Raw genomic sequence first — 18,838 nt, 5'->3', positions numbered from 1 at the left:
ACCCACGTGTGCCTGGTGGCAGAGGCACTTTGTGCTCAATTACGTGGCGGTTGAGATGACATGAGACAGCGGCGTGCTTCCCTCTGGGGTCACCACTTTCCCATATCAACACAAGCACTGGGTCAGTCTCCCAGCTACACCCCCTCCTCCCTCCCCCCCACCCCACCCCACCCCGGGCTCTTTCTCTCGCAGTCTATTCCTCCACCTGCTCCCCGGAGACACACTCATTGTCCCCACGGCTATAAACACTTCATTGAGCATGTGGCTGCCCTGCGTTCCTCAAAGCCCTTCCCAGCGCTCTCATTGGCTGGTGGACTGTGAGAAACTCCAACAAGCCCAAGACCCACACATTCATATGGAGATTTGGGTGTATAAATACAGGGCAGAGGCAGAGAAGACGGCAGCTCAGATTCAACTGGCTCTTCGCACCGAGCAGGAACGCTCTAACTCTACAGCAATGGCGCCCACTGTTTTTGGACAAGCAAGCTATCCTAAGGAACACCTGACTCCTGCTCACAAGGTAAATTAGATTTCTGTAAAGTCACTTTATAACTCCCTTATTGAATAGCATTCATATAATATGAAAAGGTTTGATTTTATATTCTAAATTATTTTTTTTTCCTCCTTTCTCCAGTTGAGAAAGCCAATGGTGGAGAAACTGCGCAGAGACCGCATCAACACCAGCATCGAGCAGCTGAAATCCCTGCTGGGTCCTGAGTTCCTCAGGCAGCAACCCGACTCTAAGCAAGAGAAGGCAGACATATTGGAGATGGCCGTGTCCTATCTGAGATGCTGGCAGCAGCAGAAGCAGCAGCATCAGACCAGCGCGACCTCTGGCCTGATGATGGGCAGCGACGGCTACTCCCGCTGCTTGCAGGAGGCCGTCAGCTTCCTCTCCCACTGTGAGGTCCAGACTCAGGCCCACCGACGGCTGCTCAGCCACTTCCAGGGCTTGCAGGGGTCCAGCCACAGTCCCTGCACCCTCTCCCCTCCTGGCTCTCCACTCCATCAGGTCAGCTCCAGCAAGGGTCAGGCCAGCAGTGCTCTGTGGAGGCCCTGGTAGGATGGAGGCAGCATCACCTTCACACAGAGAGAAAGAGAACTACGTCTGTGAACGTCATGGACAGAAAGTTGAAGACTTACTGAAGTCTGTTTTATATTGTTGAGTGTTTTACTAGTGTAAGAGGGCACAACGTACCAGTATTCCTTTGGAAGGACTGAAATGATTCAGGTTTTACTGAACATGTACACCATGTGTATGCACAATATACAATTTAAAGTGGTTACTCTGAGATTGTGTTAAATGTTCCTCTGGGGAAAGACAACTTTTGTTTGTTTGTTTTGCAAACGTCACTGAATGATCTTGTTGTAACACCCACATTGGGTTGAAACTATTCAAGTGTCTGAGACACTGTTTGATTTCTGTGTTTAAACTACTGTCTATCTTTGGTACTGAGTATCACTGACTGACATTTCATCAGCTTGTTGTTGATGAATCAACAACATCCCATAAATGGATCCCATGGATCCTCTTTTACTGTAAATCTTATTATGATTATACTTGATTATGACTATGTGTAACCATTTTTTGGCGTACTGTATATGTGAAGGAGTGTTGTACCTGTTAACTGTTCAGTTGTAATGTTCATGATAGATGTTTTTTCATCTTCAAGTGAATATCTTTTATAAAGGCACTGTATATCAATCTTCACTGAAATAATCTGTTAAATTGCTTCCTTGAGAAGTTTGCCTTTGAACTTGAAAAATAAATGGAAAACTTCACATGAAGTTTTGCAAACAGAAACAATAGTAGTGTCTTTACTTTTCTCAGTGCTGACTGAGTGTCAGAGGACAACGTACATATAAAAACATACATTAGAACTGAAGTTTGTGTGTTAGTGCCGACATTAAGTCTTGAATGATTGAATGAATAATCAATGAATGTATGTAGGAGCGCACAAAGAGTTTGTGTTCTGGTCAAGGTTTTGGCAATAACTCCATTAAGGACCACACGCTTATATCAAGTCACACCAGAGAGTTTATCAGCACAGCATTCAACTAACATCACCTTCACTACTGTGCCTTGCTCAACAACATATAAATCAAGGTTTGATTCCTCTTCTTGGATAATACTAAAAAATGTGCTACATCATCAGGTATTCATAATTTACTCTAACTCTGCACATTGACTTTTTTGCCATGTAGGCCCCATACTTCCGTGTGTTCATATTTTAACAGTGTACACACTTTGCATTGTATGTTTTGAAGAATTATTTCAAGAATTGGAGAAAGCCCAAATTCTTCAGTACACTTGTGCAAAGGAGAATACAGCAAATGAAACATAATCATTTCTACAGGTATTGAGTGGTTTCTTATTAGGAGCTGAACATGAGCTGCATTTAAAATAATAGTCTTACTATAATTAATTGACGTAAATGTGTGTTCTGGCGTACAGTGATTTGCTTGCAGTGCAGATTATTCATTTTTAGTGCAAAATATTGTAATGACCTGATTTGAATACAAATGAGTTGAAAACACCTCAGAAATATGATTAATGCTATTCAGGTAAAGTTTTTACTTCACTGACTTGTATCTTACTATTTGCCCCAGTATTTCCCACAGGGATCATTAAAGTGTCCTCTTATTTGAGCTTACTGGTGCACAGGTGTTCAAAAAATGGAAAAACTGGGGGTACACCCCCACATGTCACCCACTTGTGTTGTGGTGATCGTGGCACGCTGTCTCCTGCTTGAATTATGTCTCAAGTGCCACAAAAGTCTTTCACAACTATTTGTGTGTGCAAAAGTTATGGAGAATGTGGCATGCCTGGGACTTTCTCAGGGTCTAGTTGGCCAGGCCAGATGGTCTGGCTGAAGCTGCCTCCCCTCCCTCTTCAACAGGAGATCAAACGCCGTAGCTAATGTGATGTGTAACAAGACACACTTCTATTGTTCCCGTCTCAGGGCCAGTGAATAGGCACAGAGTGTGGGAAACGAGAGATATCACACTCACAGAGAGATGGCTGACGGGAAGCCTCTCTGCGCCGCCGCAGGTCTGAGCGATGGGCGAGACTTTATGGCAGGAATTCAGAGCTCTCAGGCTGCTGGTGGGAGGGGAACTCGTCTTCACACACACTTGTAGACAAAGACCCCCAGCAGCCGCATAGTGCACACTAACTTTCAGAGGATGCACAAATTCACACAAACATGTCTACAATGAAATCAATGGAGGGGACAGATAATAAAGCCAAACATGGACGTGACTTGACAGTTTCTGTGCTTTTAATGCTGCAATGATGAGAGCTACAGACACAAATTAAGAGAGAGATGTTTACTTACATATGGCTAAATATGCAACTGAAGATCAAGAAAACAAGTACTAGACATTTAAAGCACCAAATGTGACACCAAAAATATCAACAGGTCACAAACCTGCTCAGAAGAGTACAGGAGGAAAGTAACTACGTACTATAAGTACATTTACTCAAGTGCCGGTGTAGCTTATGATTGCAAGGTGCTGGTTCCTCATTTAAATATTTGTATTATTTGGTTTTCTATTTCAAGTTTGTTTTCCTTCTCATTGTCTTTTGCAGACTGTTTCAAATCAGTAAAGCACTTTGAAATACCTTCCATTTCATTTATTACACAGCTGTAGTTACAGGTTTTACATATTTGTATGGTGTAGTATTTCTGTTTCTGGCATTTCTACTTGGACTTATTGAAAACTTCTTTTCAGCATTGTAGATGGGTGTCTGAAACGTTAAATTAAAAGAGTCAACACAGACTATGGGCAGACAGACTGCTCTGTGCCAGGCAGTGAAGCCAGTTGACTAGATTTTCCCCAGATGGACTGAGACACAGAGTTTCTGTTTGTCCTGCAACAAAAGATCAATTAACATTCCTAGTGGAGCGTTGAGGAACGGCATGGCTTTTGTAGCTCATTTACCCTGATGTTGGGGACTTGTGGGAAACTAGGGAGACGGGGCTTCACATCTGGGGCCAGCCAGTGATGGGGGCCCTCAGAGGCACACTGCCAACCTGCTCATAATGCTATGAACTTGACACTAATTTGACACAGGGTCTGCAGTCCCACAGAGGACATTAGACAAGAGCTTATGATGAAAGGTTGCCTACAGTTTTTCAGCAGAACTCAGTGACTAATACGTGACTAAAAACAACAATAATCCAAATGTGATTTGTTTCACCTAATAAAACATTCAGTACAGTGTCTAAATAAAAATCCTCACAAAACATGAAACTAAATTAATTAAATATTCATAACTTGAAGTGAAAGTTCCTTTTAAAAATATTTAATGCAAATTTTGTTTTAAAAATCAATTATTCAACTAATCATTTTGCCAACAGTCTCTATGAGGGATGCACTCATGTTACAGGTGTCACATCTCCTGCCATTAATCTGTGTTTAGGCCACTTAGGAGTACATTTTGGTTAAGTAATAGGCCTGTAAAGTCTCATGAATAAAATCGTATTCATGACTTGTTTCCAGGCCCATGTAGACCTACATATAATATATATTATAATAATATATTTTCAATTATTAGAAATTAAATGTGTTTTCTGCCATGGCTTCTTTCTCTCTGAGTGTGATGTATTTAATATGAAAACATTACGTCAGTTTAGTCTTTCTGCATGAACTCAGATGAAAAACTGGTTAAAATGCGCCCCCGTCCTTGTTTTTTTTTTCTTAACGAGGGCAACAACAAACTACAGTAAATCAAAAAGTCATGCTGTGCACACGAGATCATTTGTTGCCCTAATCGCACCTCCGCCCAGCACGCGGTCTTCGACTCGCGCCGCCGAGAACGTGCGCCACTTGCCTGCTTTCACACGCGAGTCAGCAGCAGCCTTTGATCAGAGTCTCTCTTCAGATTATTGCAGTCTTTCTTCACACATTACTGCTGTGGGAAACCGGCGTTTTCGAGAGTAAAGGTGAAATGTAACGTTAAGCAGCGCATAGCTGGAAAAGCAACAGTTGGGAAATTAAATGTTTCATCTGCATCCAATTGACGTCACTCTGTGGAGTTGGTGACCTCACTACTCTTTTACTTTATCTTCCTTATTTTAAACGTCATTTAGCCTAACTCCCGGTGACCCTGTGACCAAAGAAGGGAGTCACCTGTTCTTCTGAAAACAAAATTTTTATGTGTCCAAATACTCCTGTCTGCTACCAAAATGCTTTTTGGAGGAAGGGAAGCTTTCTTTGAAGAGAAAATGAAAGCCTTCAGCTTATATTGTTTTATTGCAGTGAAGCATTTGGTCCTTAATTGCAGTTACCCCCCTTTGAAGACGCTCACTTTTGTGCGCATCACTTCTCCTTATTTTACATCTAAAAAATATAATTTGGACCTTCAGTCCATGATTAAATCTCAGATGACCGCTTGATAACATGTTAATTACCTGTTGCTTATCTTGGGAAACATGCCTCGCACAGATACATGCTCTCTGAGTTATTGACATGTCTCCCATTGTTGTGCTGGGAGTCCCACTGGTCAGAGTGTGGGAACCCCAGCCCTGCCTGGCCACATGGCTTTGTTATGCTAATGTCTCAGTATAAAATGAGGAGCAGCCCCTCCAGGGACATCAGAGCTAAACACTGCAGTCCATAAGAAGCAGCTAACTTCACCTGCACAGACATGGCTCCCTGTTCCACCAACTACTCCTCTATTCACCACATCAGGATCTCTGAGAAAGACAACATCAAAGTGAGTACTGGAGGGGATTTGAAGGGTTTTGCAACAGCTTGTAAAGTATGAATGTGTGATTGTTTATTACTGATTTGAATCATGAACTTACCTACCTGTCTCTTCTTTCCCAGTTGAGAAAACCTGCTGTGGAGAAAATGCGCAGAGATCGCATCAACAGCTGCATCGAACAACTCAAGATCATTCTGGAGAAGGAGTTCCACAAGCAGGAGCCCAACTCCAAGCTGGAGAAAGCCGACATCCTGGAGATGACTGTGAGCTTCCTGAGGCAGCAGCTGCAGACGGGCCTCTGTCAGAGCGATTACAACCAAGGCTACTCTGACTGCTGGAGGGACTCTGTACACCTACTGTCTGCTGGATCCAATGCAGAGGCCTCTGTCACTCCTCTGCAGGTCCTCCAGCAGCAGGAGCAGCAGCTCCATCAGACCCAGAGAGCCAGCAGCTACTCCCCAGTCTGCTCCCTCCTCAGACCCACCACGCTGCAGGACAGCAGCAGCAGCAGCAGCAGCAGAGGCCCTGTGTGGAGGCCTTGGTAGAGACTCTCTAAGACCTGAGGGGACTTTCCCTCTCTATGTAGGAAATATATTTCCAGCCTGCTCACTCATGGTGGGTTTAATTATTGTCTCATCACATTGATGGACAAGTAGTAAAAGCAAAGGCTCTCACTTATTGGAAGGTTGTACTGCTTTGACTTTGATTCACATTTGATGTTTGCTTTTCCGTTGAGTTTAAAGCTGGAAGTTGATTTTGAGTGATAATGGTTTTGTCAAATTTTGTGAAATGACTGTTTACTCCAGTGGAGTTTATCTTTGGACCGCTTGAAGTAACAGTATCTGCCATACTGTGTTACACTGACAGCTGCTGTTGAGAATATTTCTCTTGTGTTTTTGAATTATCTATGCCAAATTGTATGTGAGGATGAGGATCATGAGGATGATGATAATGGTGTGTGTGTTTGTGCATTTGTGCAAATGGATGTACATATTAACATTTTAGTTGATATTGCTGTTTTGCTATCACATTTAGGCACTTAAAATGCATTTCTAAGATTTGTATGACAATTAACAATAAAAAGATACAATCATTAAAAAAACACTGATTCCAGATTGTTTATTTTAATGAACCAAGCGTAAATATTTGTATTGTTATTTGAGAATTACATAAACCTGTCACATTAATAATGCCTTTCCATTTTTGGCCAATTTTCATTATGAACCTTTTTTTAAAACTGTCAGTTTCACGTGATGTTTGGCCTAGGAAGCAAGAGATATCAGAATGTTTCCACATACATAATACTCAGATTAAACGTCATGCTTTGACTTAAAATACTGATATAGCAGTGGCATTTGTTTTTGGGGTTGATGGGGCAAAAGTGTCCAGTGCCCCCATAATATTAAGCCTCGACCCTCCTGTGGCCTCCCTAACTGTGACAAATATATTTTCATACATTTTTAACCCTACCTTTATCCCCAAATAGAGGATATTATTCATGTGCAGTAATAAATAAAATAAAATGTAGTTTAAAACTGAATGAGCATTCTTGTGTTTATTGTTATATGTTTATCGTTAGTCTTTTGTAGAACCAAATCTATGGAGGGTTGGTATTAAGTAACACTTGTGCTTTATATATTTAGTCACCCTAAAATCGCATGTGGCCCCAGCCTGGCCCCTCCATTTGAAATGGTCTAGAACCACCACTGTAATATAAACATTCCCGCCTTTGATTCAAGCCTTATATATAAGGAAACATGACAGCATTTATTTGAATAGTACAAACTGTATTAAATACAGAGCTCATCCCACGGAAATTGTAAAACATGTTTATGCATTGAAACACAAGCAAAGTTTTGAGTGGCCTTGTGTACAAATAATATATTTGACTAAAAACTAAAAAAGTATCAGTTGGAATTTATAGATTTATACATGGCAATATGAATTGTATCTGCATTTCCCAAAGATCTCCCAGATGGCACTGCTTGGAAAAAGCATCCAATAACACATGAATCACATCAGATGAAAAACACACACGCACACACGCACACACACACACACACACACACACACACACACACACACACACACACACACACACACACACACACACACACACACACACACACACTAACTAATGCCTAAAAGACATGTTGTTTTTTGACAGCATACAGACTACATTCACATTAATAGATCAAAACAAAATAAATTTGAAAAATTAAATTTGGATTTCAATAAAATACTGTATGTTTTCTTTAAATTTTAAAAGAAACACTTGCAAGCATGTGTTTCACTTTTAAATCCTATTTCCAAGACACAGCATTGACTTACAATACAGTGCATTACAAAATAATACACAAGCAAAGCATACACAAGTGACCTGCATTTAGTCAAATACTTTCTTCCTTTATTAAAGGCAAATAAGTCACAGCAGTTATGTTCAGTAAACCACTCTAATAATTTGACATACATTTTAAACTTCAGAACAAGTTTACATATTTTTAGTTACATAAAGGAACAAACACTGATAACAACCTCACTGTGAGGCATGAGGATATACTGTGATATCATTTCACTGAAAGAAGCAGTGTTGCACGTGTGCTGAATGATCTCCAGTGTGTGAATCCTTCTTACGTATCTTCTCATCAATATGATGAAACACTAAAAACACTCAGTGACCACATGAGTGAGCAGGCTGGAAATATATTTCCTACATAGTGAGGAAAAGTCCCCTCAGGTCTTAGAGAGTCTCTACCAAGGCCTCCACACGGGGCTTCTGCTGCTGCTGCTGCTGCTGCTGCTGCTGCTGCTGCTGTCCCTGCAGCGTGGTGGGTCTGAGGGGGGAGCAGACTGGGGAGTAGCTGCTGGCTCTCTGGGTCTGATGGAGCTGCTGCTCCTGCTGCTGGAGGACCTGCAGAGGAGTGACAGAAGCCTCTGCATTGGATCCAGCAGACAGTAGGTGTACAGAGTCACTCCAGCAGTGAGAATAGCTTTGGTTGTAATCGCTCTGACAGAGGCCCGTCTGCAGTTGCTGCCTCAGGAAGCTCACAGTCATCTCCAGGATGTCGGCTTTCTCCAGCTTGGAGTTGGGCTCCTGCTTGTGGAACTCCTTCTCCAGAATGATCTTGAGTTGTTCGATGCAGCTGTTGATGCGATCTCTGCGCATTTTCTCCACAGCAGGTTTTCTCAACTGGGAAAGAAGAGACAGGTAGGTAAGCTCATGATTCAAATCGGTAATAAACAATCACACATTCATACTTTACAAGCTGTTGCAAAACCCTTCAAATCCCCTCCAGTACTCACTTTGATGTTGTCTTTCTCAGAGATCCTGATGTGGTGAACAGTAGAGCAGGGAGCCATGTCTGTGCAGGTGATGTTAGCAGCTCCTTCAGGATGACACTGTAAGCTCTGACCTCTCTGGAGGAGCCGCTCTTCATTTTATAGTGAGTCATTAGCATAACAAAGCCATGTGGCTCAGGCAGGGCTGGGGTTTGTAACAAATGGGGACACACATCAATAACTTAGAGGTGAAGCAATCACAGGCTGACCAGTAGAGATAAAAACCATTCCCAAGATATATATCAAGACTGAGAATGATGTGCTGTCAGTCTCTGATCAGGCTGTTGCTTATCTCACACTCCAGTTACACAGGGGAACACAGGCAATATCTCCTGATGTGCTCCCAGGGAATAATTAAACAGAATTGAATGCATTGGTGGCATCAGGGGAAAAGGGATTGGAAGTAAGCATGGTATTATTGATGTAATGCTAGTGTGGAACTAAGATATTTCTTCAACTTTGTATTATACTAGTTTGGAATTTCTATATAGGTCTTATATAATAGGTCTCCTTTGCCAAAAGTAAAAAAAAAACCACATAATTATCTTTTATGGCCACAGTTACGTACAAATGAAGTTTCATTACACATGAGATGATTTTACATAAACTAATAATGGTGTGAGGACTTTAATTGATGAATGCATTATTACTGAAATAAGCAACAAATTCCATGCTACTGAACCTGCAGTCTTAATGGCATCTAGACTGTGATTTGTTCTTCAGTTTTTTTGTTTGTATCATGGGACATCTTGGTTGTCCTATTGTAGTCTTTTGGAGAAAAAGATGAAACACGTGTTTTATATATTGTGTTATGATGAATAATACTTGCAATGGATCAGAAAGCTTGTGAAATAAAACTCCTGAGATCTTCCCCACAGCACATTGCTCTGGTCCTTGGTGTGCTGACAATAAAACTCCTGCTTGTTCACCCATGGCACACTTCTATTGTTGACTGAGGGTATTAATCCGTGAGGGGACAGAGAGACTGTGGGAAAACCAAGCTCAGACTCTACTCACACATCTACTGGTCAATGGCGCTGACCTCCCAGCCACAAAAGGCCTTTTTATCTCTCCTCTCAAACAACAGCCAACAGCACTCTGCAGTGTGTGTGTGTGTGTGTGTGTGTGTGTGTGTGAAGACCAATTGTGCATTTATTTGATATGCAATGAGATGTTACGATATGGTGCAATACTAAAACTTTTCTTTTTGTGACCAGCTGCCACTTGTTGTCAGATCCTTGGAAATATGATCATATCACTTGTTTTGTTGACCGAAGCCGACATTTATAAACTAGAAAAGCTTTACAGGTCACTTAACAAGATAAAAAATCTCAAAAACAACAAAAACAGACAAGACATACACTTGTTAATCAAGAATTGATTTTATAGATACTAGTGAGGCTTTTGTCCTAGTATTTTCAGTTTTGAATATTCTGGAAACAAGTGAAACTTCCTCAGAAACATGAAATGGTCTCACACTAGTGGCAATTTTATTCAGTTTTTCTTTTCCCAGAAAAATGACATTTCAACCATCAGTATTAGTGGGACAGTCCCTACAACAGCTGCTAAGGGCACAGTTGATTTCCTCCAACAGCACACACATGTCCATTCAGTTAGTTTCACTACTTATAAAATGTAATAATTAATGGTGGAAGCCGACTGCCAGCTTGATTTTTTTCTGTCCTCTGTGTTAAAGGGATGTAAACTGTATCTTTCATTTAGTGTTTGGTTTATGAATCAATGCAAGGAAATCAGAGTCTAAGTTTTAGAAATATTAAATAAGGATGATTCTGACACAGCAGACATTTTGACATGGTACAGTAGGAAAAGTACAGGTGAAAACGATAAAATGAATGATGGCTGAATTCTATTTTGTTGCTTAAGTGTCTGGGTCCTTTATTTGTGCATGATGGCTCATTCAGTGTGTTTACATACACACTAATATCCTTATTCTCTCAGAGTCGTATCCTGGTTTGATATGATGTTTACATGGAACATGAGAAACCTGGTTATTCATATTCCTGTATGATCATAACAGTATCCAGGTGTCTGGTTATCTTTGTGCAGTTTGTGTCTTAATTACTCACCATCTCAGACACTATATTATGTAGCAACAAAAACCTGCGACAGTGTCCTGATTTCCATCGGTGTACTCCAGCTAGTGTATCCAGCTCAAAACCAGTTTAGGGGTTATCCTGTTTTCTGAAATCAGGATATGATGTTAACATGTGCAACTCAGAACTAGGATACAGAACATCTGATCATAACCAAAATGTGCATGTAAAAACACTTACTGTCATGCATAGGGGATGGGCCACCTTGGTAGAACAGAGTCAAACTTAATGTTATTCATTACACCTTTGTTTCTTTCTGCTATGACAAGTCAAAATGTCTGCAGTGGAAAAAGCTTATTGACTCCTACTTTTTAATTTGCTTGTCGGTTATATCACACAGTGCTGTATGAAGGGACCTGGATTCAGCTGAATAAGAAATGACTGGAGCTATAACTAGTAATTAAATGACTAATGTATTAGGCTATAGTGATTAAATCATGAACGTAGAAAGACAGAGACAAAGATAACTATAATTTAGTTATTTTCTTTTCCCCTACTGAGACCAATCTAGTAAAAATATATGTACACATACAATTAACTTTTTAAACATAAAAGTGACACCTTATTTCTATTATTGTACCTGCTATTCCTGCATGATACAATACATCAACTAATTCTCACCAACTGAAATAATTACAACCTTTATGGTTTACTCATGGTATACATTTGAATACAGTTCTGGAAATGGGCAGTGGTGTTCATTTGCGGCCTCAGGACAATAATATAAATTTTGGGCATGAAGTAGCCCGCCAGGAAGGCCAGGACGCTGAAGAGTATGGCGAACACGTTTGCAGCCATTGTGAATGGGCCTCTGCTGATGAGGTAGATGGTGAAGAAGCTCATCCAGGAGACCATGTACACCATGAGGCTAAAGGTCACACACTTGGCCTCGTTGTAGTTGGCTGGCAGGTCTTTGCCCATGTAGCTGAAAGAGAAGCAGAGGATGCTGAGCACTGATACATAAGCGAGCTCGAGGCCTGCACCAGGTGAGAGTGTGTTACTGCACTCCAACACAATGCTGTCCTTGTAAAAGTTGAGATCTTGGGACGGCTGGGGACTGTTGACGGCCACACGGAGCACAGAAATGAGCAAGATGGTAATGGACAGCAGGAAAATGGTAAACTCTGGCCCGTGTTTTTTGGCCCACTTGTCATAGGCTGGCGGCAGCTTGGATGCAAATTTAAAAATGCAGACGACCTGGAGGGAGCGCACAGTGATGCAGGCCAGGCACACAGTGAAGCTAAAGATGAATAGAGGCTGCTTGAGGATGCAAGCCAGAGGAGATGGCTGGCCAAAATGGCACAAAGAGCTCATGGCAGCGGCAGTCAGGGCTGCCAGCATCAGGAGGCAGGTGCGGCCTCCAGCAGATTTGGCCACGGGAGTGTTCAGGTTGAGCAGGAGGATTATTGCGGAGCTGGAGGTCATGAGAAGACAGGTGGCCAGAAAGAAGAGCAGGGCGATGGAGAGGGGGGCGTCCCAGGCGAGCAGCAGGACGGTCCTGTTCAGACACTGCTCGCTTTTCGGGGGAGCCCACTCCTCCGGGAGACACGGCTGGCATGTAGTGGATTCTGAGGAAGAGAGACAGCATAGATGTAAAAGCTAGGCTATTTCACATTTAACATTGTTGAGTCATCAAGAGAAAATGTTGCCTTTTTTTTAGGCATTTGTGACATGTTTAGGCACAGCGCCCCTTTTCAAAAAGGAGGCTTGCATCCCTTTAGCGCCTGCATCAGGACATAGTATGAGTACTTAGCGCAACCTGCTGGTCAACCTCACACAACAGCTGAAAAATAGTGTGTTGGAGTGATGGTCATTTTCAAACACCTCTTACTTAGAATAGTTTTCTGGTGTGTCTTTATGTTACCACTTATATTGAGAAATGTAGCAGAGGGGCAGGCCTGGCAGTCGAAGCAGCATGTGTGTTGCCCTGTCAGCAGCTTCTTGTGGCCTCTCAGGCAAGGTGGAGAGCAGATGGACAGGGGCACCTATAAACACAACCGACAGTGTTAAAAAAAGAAAATATATAACGTTAATTTAATTGGATAGAATTAACATTTTCATTTGCAGTGTCTGATTATTATTATTACTGTTGGAATATTTCCCTTTCAAAATACATTGAGTAGGCAGCTGAATAAACAATTTATTTCAGTCAGGGTAATTGTGCTCAGGTCTCTTTGAAATCAGGACAATTCTTCTTACATTTTCATAATTTTATAATTTTATAAACCCTTTGGCAGATTTTCACTAATGGTTGCACCATATTTGCACAATATTAGATCCGAAACTAAAGAGGTTTTAAGCTTTTCACACAAACACTTTACTCCAAGATACTTCAATAGGTCGTACTGGTTTTGGATTTCCTGTGTTGTGCCACTTAATTTGATCAGCATCCACTGTGAGTGTAATGGGATTTGGGCTGAAGGAGCCCACCACTCTGACTGACCAGTCAGTCCCCCTCCAAACCCAGGAAACAATGTCATATCCTGTGGGCGGGTCACCATTCACGTCGAAGTACACAGAGGTGTTGTGCAGGGAGAATCGCACCTCCTTAAGCCACGGGAGCAGCTGAGGTTGAGAGGAAGAAGGAAACATCAGTGCCTAACAAACAAAGTGGTTCTAAGAGATTTTCTTCTTTGCAAAAAGTTTATATCTGCTCACCTCCCATGGATACACCCTCCTCCTTTGGCACTCTCCAGAATCACAACCAAGTGCTTGGTGCAGAGCATGAGCTACAGCATACACTGCTGTATACACATTATAGGAGGAGGTGATGTCATATTCCTCCAGAGAAAACTTCTTCCTGGCGAGGCTGTACAGGTCAGTGCTCTGTAGACAGTCATTGTCTGGGCTCATGGTAACATTGGAGAATTGTGTGTCACTGTGTTGCATTGAAGCCTTAACTACCTTTCTCTCAAACTCCTCAAAACCAAATATGGCTGCGGATTTGATGGCTACGCCAACCACAGTGCCGATGGTGTGGATCCCAGGTATCCCTGATATGAGAGTAGCCACTGACCAGTCCTCTGACCCAATCCACACCTTACCTGTCACGTTCCGCTCAATGACAAACGGGAAAAAGGCCTTGAGTTTTGACTTGCTGGAGAATACCACAATAGTGTTGACTTTGGTCGTCAGTATGCTTTCCACCATGTTCCTCATGATCTGGATTGTGTCATTGCTGTACGAGGGGATGATTCCTTGGTAGGCAATGCAGATGCCATAGTCTGGTGCTTGCTGGGACAGACTCTGCATGCCCTGCAGGCCATAGTCATTGTCACTGCCTAAGAGAGCGATCCAGGTCCAGTTGAAACGGATCAGAAGCTGAATCATAGCTGCCACCTGGTTCTTGTCGCTGGGGATTGTGCGGAGAAAGGCTGGATAGATGAACTTGTTGCTCAGCATTTCATTTGATGCTTCATAAGAGATCTAAAATGACGCAAGAGCATGTGAGAAATGATTCTGCATTCTATGGAAGCCTTTTCATGTCATGTGAAATAAGCAGTAATTCAAGGGCTATGATTTAAACTTTCCAGGTAAGTACTTACTTGTGGTACAAGATAGGCCCCGAGGAAAGCAGCGGGGGTGAAAGATGTGCTGCTGCTGTCTGGCCCAATCACAGCCACTGCCGTTTGACTGTTGTTGTAGTTTGGCTCTCCCTCTGTCTCAGGTGTAGAGGGGCTTTGATACTGCTGCTTCAGCAGGTCCAGTGTGGCCAGGACACTGGCTGGTATAGAGCAGATGTCGTAAAGCTGGTAGCCCAGCTTCACCCCTGGTAAAAGAGGCTGCGGTCCGGTGCTGTTGTTGATTTCTTCCACAGCAAATCTCATGGCTTGCAATAGGTGAAATCCATGTTTGTTGGGTGTACCTCTAGAAAAGGTAACATGTAAAAGGGGAATTAATAATATGAATTAAGACATATGAAGTAAAACTCTAGACTATAAAGAGAAATAACAATATTTTGGTTGATTTTACAGCCAGACCACCAGTGAGATACATTTGATCAGTGGAGTTGGAAGTTAACTGTGTAGTTTAACTCACTCATTGCATGGACCCAATGCAGGCAAAGCAGCACTTGGTCCCTTTGTGTAGTGAAGAGGAAAGAGTCCAGCGATGGAGAAGTTGCCCTGCAGCTGCATCCCCTGTCCCTTAGAGATGTAATCCAGTTCCCCATCAGCGAACTGCAGCATCAGACAGCCTAAGGAAAGAAACACAGCACCAGACAGATCCATACTTCACCTCCACCTCACACACACACACACACACACACTGCTGCTGTGGAAGCATGTGGAAGCTCAGTGAGGTTTGCAAAACGAATCTAGGCCTGTTTCTGAAAGTGTGGATTGATAGAGGGAGGGATCAGAGGATCACATTTGCATCTTTCCGGGGATTGTTGCTTAAGTGAAGAGTATTTGCATGTCAGATTTGTTTGTGTTCCATTCATTAAAGCTGCTGGGCCATAGCATCAGCCCTACAACCCCAAAACACTGTCACTAAGTGATGAAGTTCCACCATTGGTCAGAAGAGTGTAATGACGTCAGTGTTGGTGTTTCCCCATTAGCCATTGTCCTTTCATTTCATTTTATTGGTGTGACACAGGCTTTTACCTCGCCCATCAATCCGCTGAATAACTTCCTCAATGCATGGTGGATGATGTTGTTGTTGCTGTTGTTGTTGTTGCTGCCACAAATTTCAACCGCAGGCTTAGCAGCATGGGCAGAGTATGCTATATGCAGATGAACGGCACACCAATGTGTCTGCATACGCTTGTCTGCCAGCTGCTCTCTGTCGCTCTCTTATTGGATACAAATGAATGTGTGAAACAAGTAGGCATATGTTATAAAAAATAAAAAACAATCACAAACAGCAGTGATACTCGGCTATTTCTAAATAAATATGGTGGGTGGTCATGTTTTTTTTAAGATCATTTTTTGGGCTTTTCCGCCTTTAATTTGACAGAACAGCTAGGTGAGAAAGGGGGAAGACATGCAGGAAATGGTCACAGGTTGGATTTGAACGCTGGACCTTTGCATCAAGGAATAAACCTCTCTGTATATGTGCACCTGCTCTACCCACTGAGTCAACCCGGCCACGTGGGTGGGCATGTTTTGATATCTCATCATGTAAAAAAAAAAAAAGGTCTGTCTTTCACAAACAGAGGAAGCAGTGGTAAAATCAAATGTGACTCCAGATTCCCTCGCCATTAGTCTTTTCCATATTAGACATTTTCACTTTTCATAACAGGTAAAGCACAGGTGTAATTGATTGACTGATTAAAAATATCAAATTAAAAATGACTGAATTACATTTAGCTGAGCTAGTTTCAGGGTCCTGGTATAGTGTGTGCTGCCTCACTAGTACAGCTTACTAGGACACTTAAAGGCAGGGTTGGTAATGTTGAAAAGATTGCAAGATTTGAAAGTATCATGTCCTCAGGGCTCCGTCCCACACAGACATGCACGAGCACTGCTGCCTCGCTGCTTTAAAGAAAGGACCCCAATTTTACTTCATGTATCATTCACCGGTATAAGCAACATTTAATATTATGAATTAATGAATATCTTTATTTCGATTTATCTTAAAAAACATATAAATATAAAATGAATGCATTGAGCTCAGGCTCGTACACATAGGGGTAGAGTACACGCAGTGGGGCAAGCAGACATTTCATTGGGTCTTTCGTAACAGGCCGTGAGTGGTGGGTGTTTTCATAGGATTACAGCAGTATGACGGAACTTTTTCGCTTCTTTTTTCAGAGCCCATAAGTTATTTTTTGCTGTCGGGGTGTAAATACAATTTCAAACAATATATAAAAAAGAGTGTATATTGAAAATAGTTACCAACCCTGCCTTAAATAGAAGTGAGTCATTGTTTTCCAAGAGAATGCCACTTTTCAAGCCCCTGGAGGGGGCTTCTCCTTCACATTCCCTTGCAATTTATATATTGTATCTTCTTTATTCATTTCTACATGTGTAAATAAAGACATAACAAAAAATCACATCTGCTTTTCCTGCTATGACAAGTCAAAATGTTTGCTGTGAAAAAGGTCTGTTGTCCATGCTGACTCACTGGCAAGGTTTACTGGGAAACTAGAAAGGAACATTAATGTCATTAGTTAATAATTAGTGTTTTTGTTGATAATTTACTGTAAAATGTCCTCCAGGAAAAGGTTTGTGCAGGTGTAGCTGAATTTGCATTTTGGTTGACATTTGAGGTTCATTTTGTTAAACACACCTGTTGTACTAACATACAATTTGCCTGATACTCACCTGCGTGCAGGACCCAAACCCATTGCTTTGACAGGAATATTGTGCATTTTGTCAACCACAGCATTATGGAGGCAAATAGACATGTAAATGTACAAGTCAGTACAAACACACAGATTTGAGTTCAAATATTTGCATTGTTAAGCTTTCCTGAAAAATAAAAAGTACTTGGTGACTGCTTTTATGATCATTTCTATGAAAACATGCAAGTCAGGCATCTGATTTTAAATTAAATTTTCAGAAAGAGACTTTCAGAAAGTTTTCTCAAACAGTGTCAGATTACCTGTACACATCTTTCTAATGAGAAATAGATGAAATCAGTAACATGTTACAGTGATTGGTTTAATAGTAAAGCAGGAGATTTCTTAGTCCTCCAATTGTCAGGATCTATTATTTATTAAAAGAGGGAATCATTATAATTATAATGTTTCTACAATTTGTTGTTGAGGATTTTAAAGTAATTGAAGAATAATGTTCAGTCATGGTGAACGCTCTTATGGGCAGTCTAAGTGTGCTGCTGACAATTTCTGCTCTAGGTAAATCTCACAATTTAAAACACAAGCAGCTGAAGACTCTGCTGTTCAAGCAGGCCTTTACTTAGTCGAGGGGCTTTTATGGCTGTTTGTATTTGTATTTCAATTTGCTTGTATTGTGACTTCTTGTGTTGTATTGCATTTTATTGTGAAGCACTTTGTGAATTTTATCTGTGAAAGGTGCTATACAAATAAACTTTACTTACTCACTTACAATTTAAGAGCAAATAATGAACAAATGCATCATAGTTTCAGGTTCATCAATCAAAAATATAATTTATCATCAGTGTCAAGTTATATCTAATTATTTAAATAATCAATTCATTACTTTGTTTAGGGTTAATGTAACAATACAGCATTCAGGTACAGTATGATGAAAAAAGTTAAAATAAAAGTTTAAACAAACCATTATATTATTAATTAAGAAGAAGAAAAAGTAACCAAAAGAATGAACAAACTAAATTCTAGCTTCTAATTCATAAATCAAGCTACTGTATTGATATATCCATGAACTATATGTATATATATAATATATATATATATATATATATATATATATATATATATATTTCATTATAGTATCTAACTTATATATATTTCATCAAATACAAAGTAACTTTAATCTGTTTTTGCAGCGTTTTTTTATTAAACAATCAACAAACATTTCTTTCAGCAGCTATATCATTATTGTGCAAATAATGGTATAGCCTGCACATTCAATTGGAGTACATAAATAAGTAATATAATAATTTAAAATGAATGAATATTTGATAATAATAGTAAAGAAAAATAAGTGAATGGAAAATAAATAATGGTTGCAATTGAGTAAACTGAAAAAAAAAATATTTATATTAAGGGAGACTTAAATTGAATTGA

General features: G+C 40.9%; 4 protein-coding genes across 4 annotated transcripts; 2 read left to right on the top strand and 2 right to left on the bottom strand.

Moving 5' to 3' along the window:
• The first annotated feature begins 355 nt into the window (after window positions 1-355).
• LOC144520266 (transcription factor HES-5-like) lies at window positions 356-1,063 on the top strand. The gene is made up of 2 exons (XM_078253933.1): window positions 356-520; window positions 635-1,063. The coding sequence occupies exons 1-2, from the start codon at window positions 356-358 to the stop codon at window positions 1,061-1,063; spliced, it is 594 nt and encodes a 197-aa protein (XP_078110059.1).
• A 4,590-nt stretch (window positions 1,064-5,653) lies between these two features.
• Window positions 5,654-6,258, top strand: her12 (hairy-related 12). The gene is made up of 2 exons (XM_078253932.1): window positions 5,654-5,722; window positions 5,836-6,258. Exons 1-2 carry the CDS (start codon window positions 5,654-5,656, stop codon window positions 6,256-6,258), a joined length of 492 nt encoding a protein of 163 aa, XP_078110058.1.
• Window positions 6,259-8,464: 2,206 nt separating this feature from the next.
• On the bottom strand, window positions 8,465-9,073 carry LOC144520264 (transcription factor HES-5-like). The gene is given in 3 exon segments (XM_078253931.1): window positions 8,465-8,530; window positions 8,532-8,903; window positions 9,017-9,073. Coding segments are annotated over 3 exon segments (495 nt in total).
• Window positions 9,074-11,808: 2,735 nt separating this feature from the next.
• On the bottom strand, window positions 11,809-15,395 carry tas1r1 (taste receptor, type 1, member 1). The gene is made up of 6 exons (XM_078253860.1): window positions 15,205-15,395; window positions 14,712-15,033; window positions 13,825-14,592; window positions 13,513-13,731; window positions 13,031-13,151; window positions 11,809-12,734 (listed from the first exon to the last, which is right to left on the bottom strand). Exons 1-6 carry the CDS (start codon window positions 15,393-15,395, stop codon window positions 11,809-11,811), a joined length of 2,547 nt encoding a protein of 848 aa, XP_078109986.1.
• Between the last annotated feature and the right edge of the window lie 3,443 nt (window positions 15,396-18,838).

The sequence above is a fragment of the Sander vitreus genome, chromosome 7, assembly GCF_031162955.1.
Source record: "Sander vitreus isolate 19-12246 chromosome 7, sanVit1, whole genome shotgun sequence".
Classification (NCBI taxonomy): domain Eukaryota; kingdom Metazoa; phylum Chordata; class Actinopteri; order Perciformes; family Percidae; genus Sander; species Sander vitreus.
This window is presented reverse-complemented; position numbering and strand designations above follow the sequence as displayed.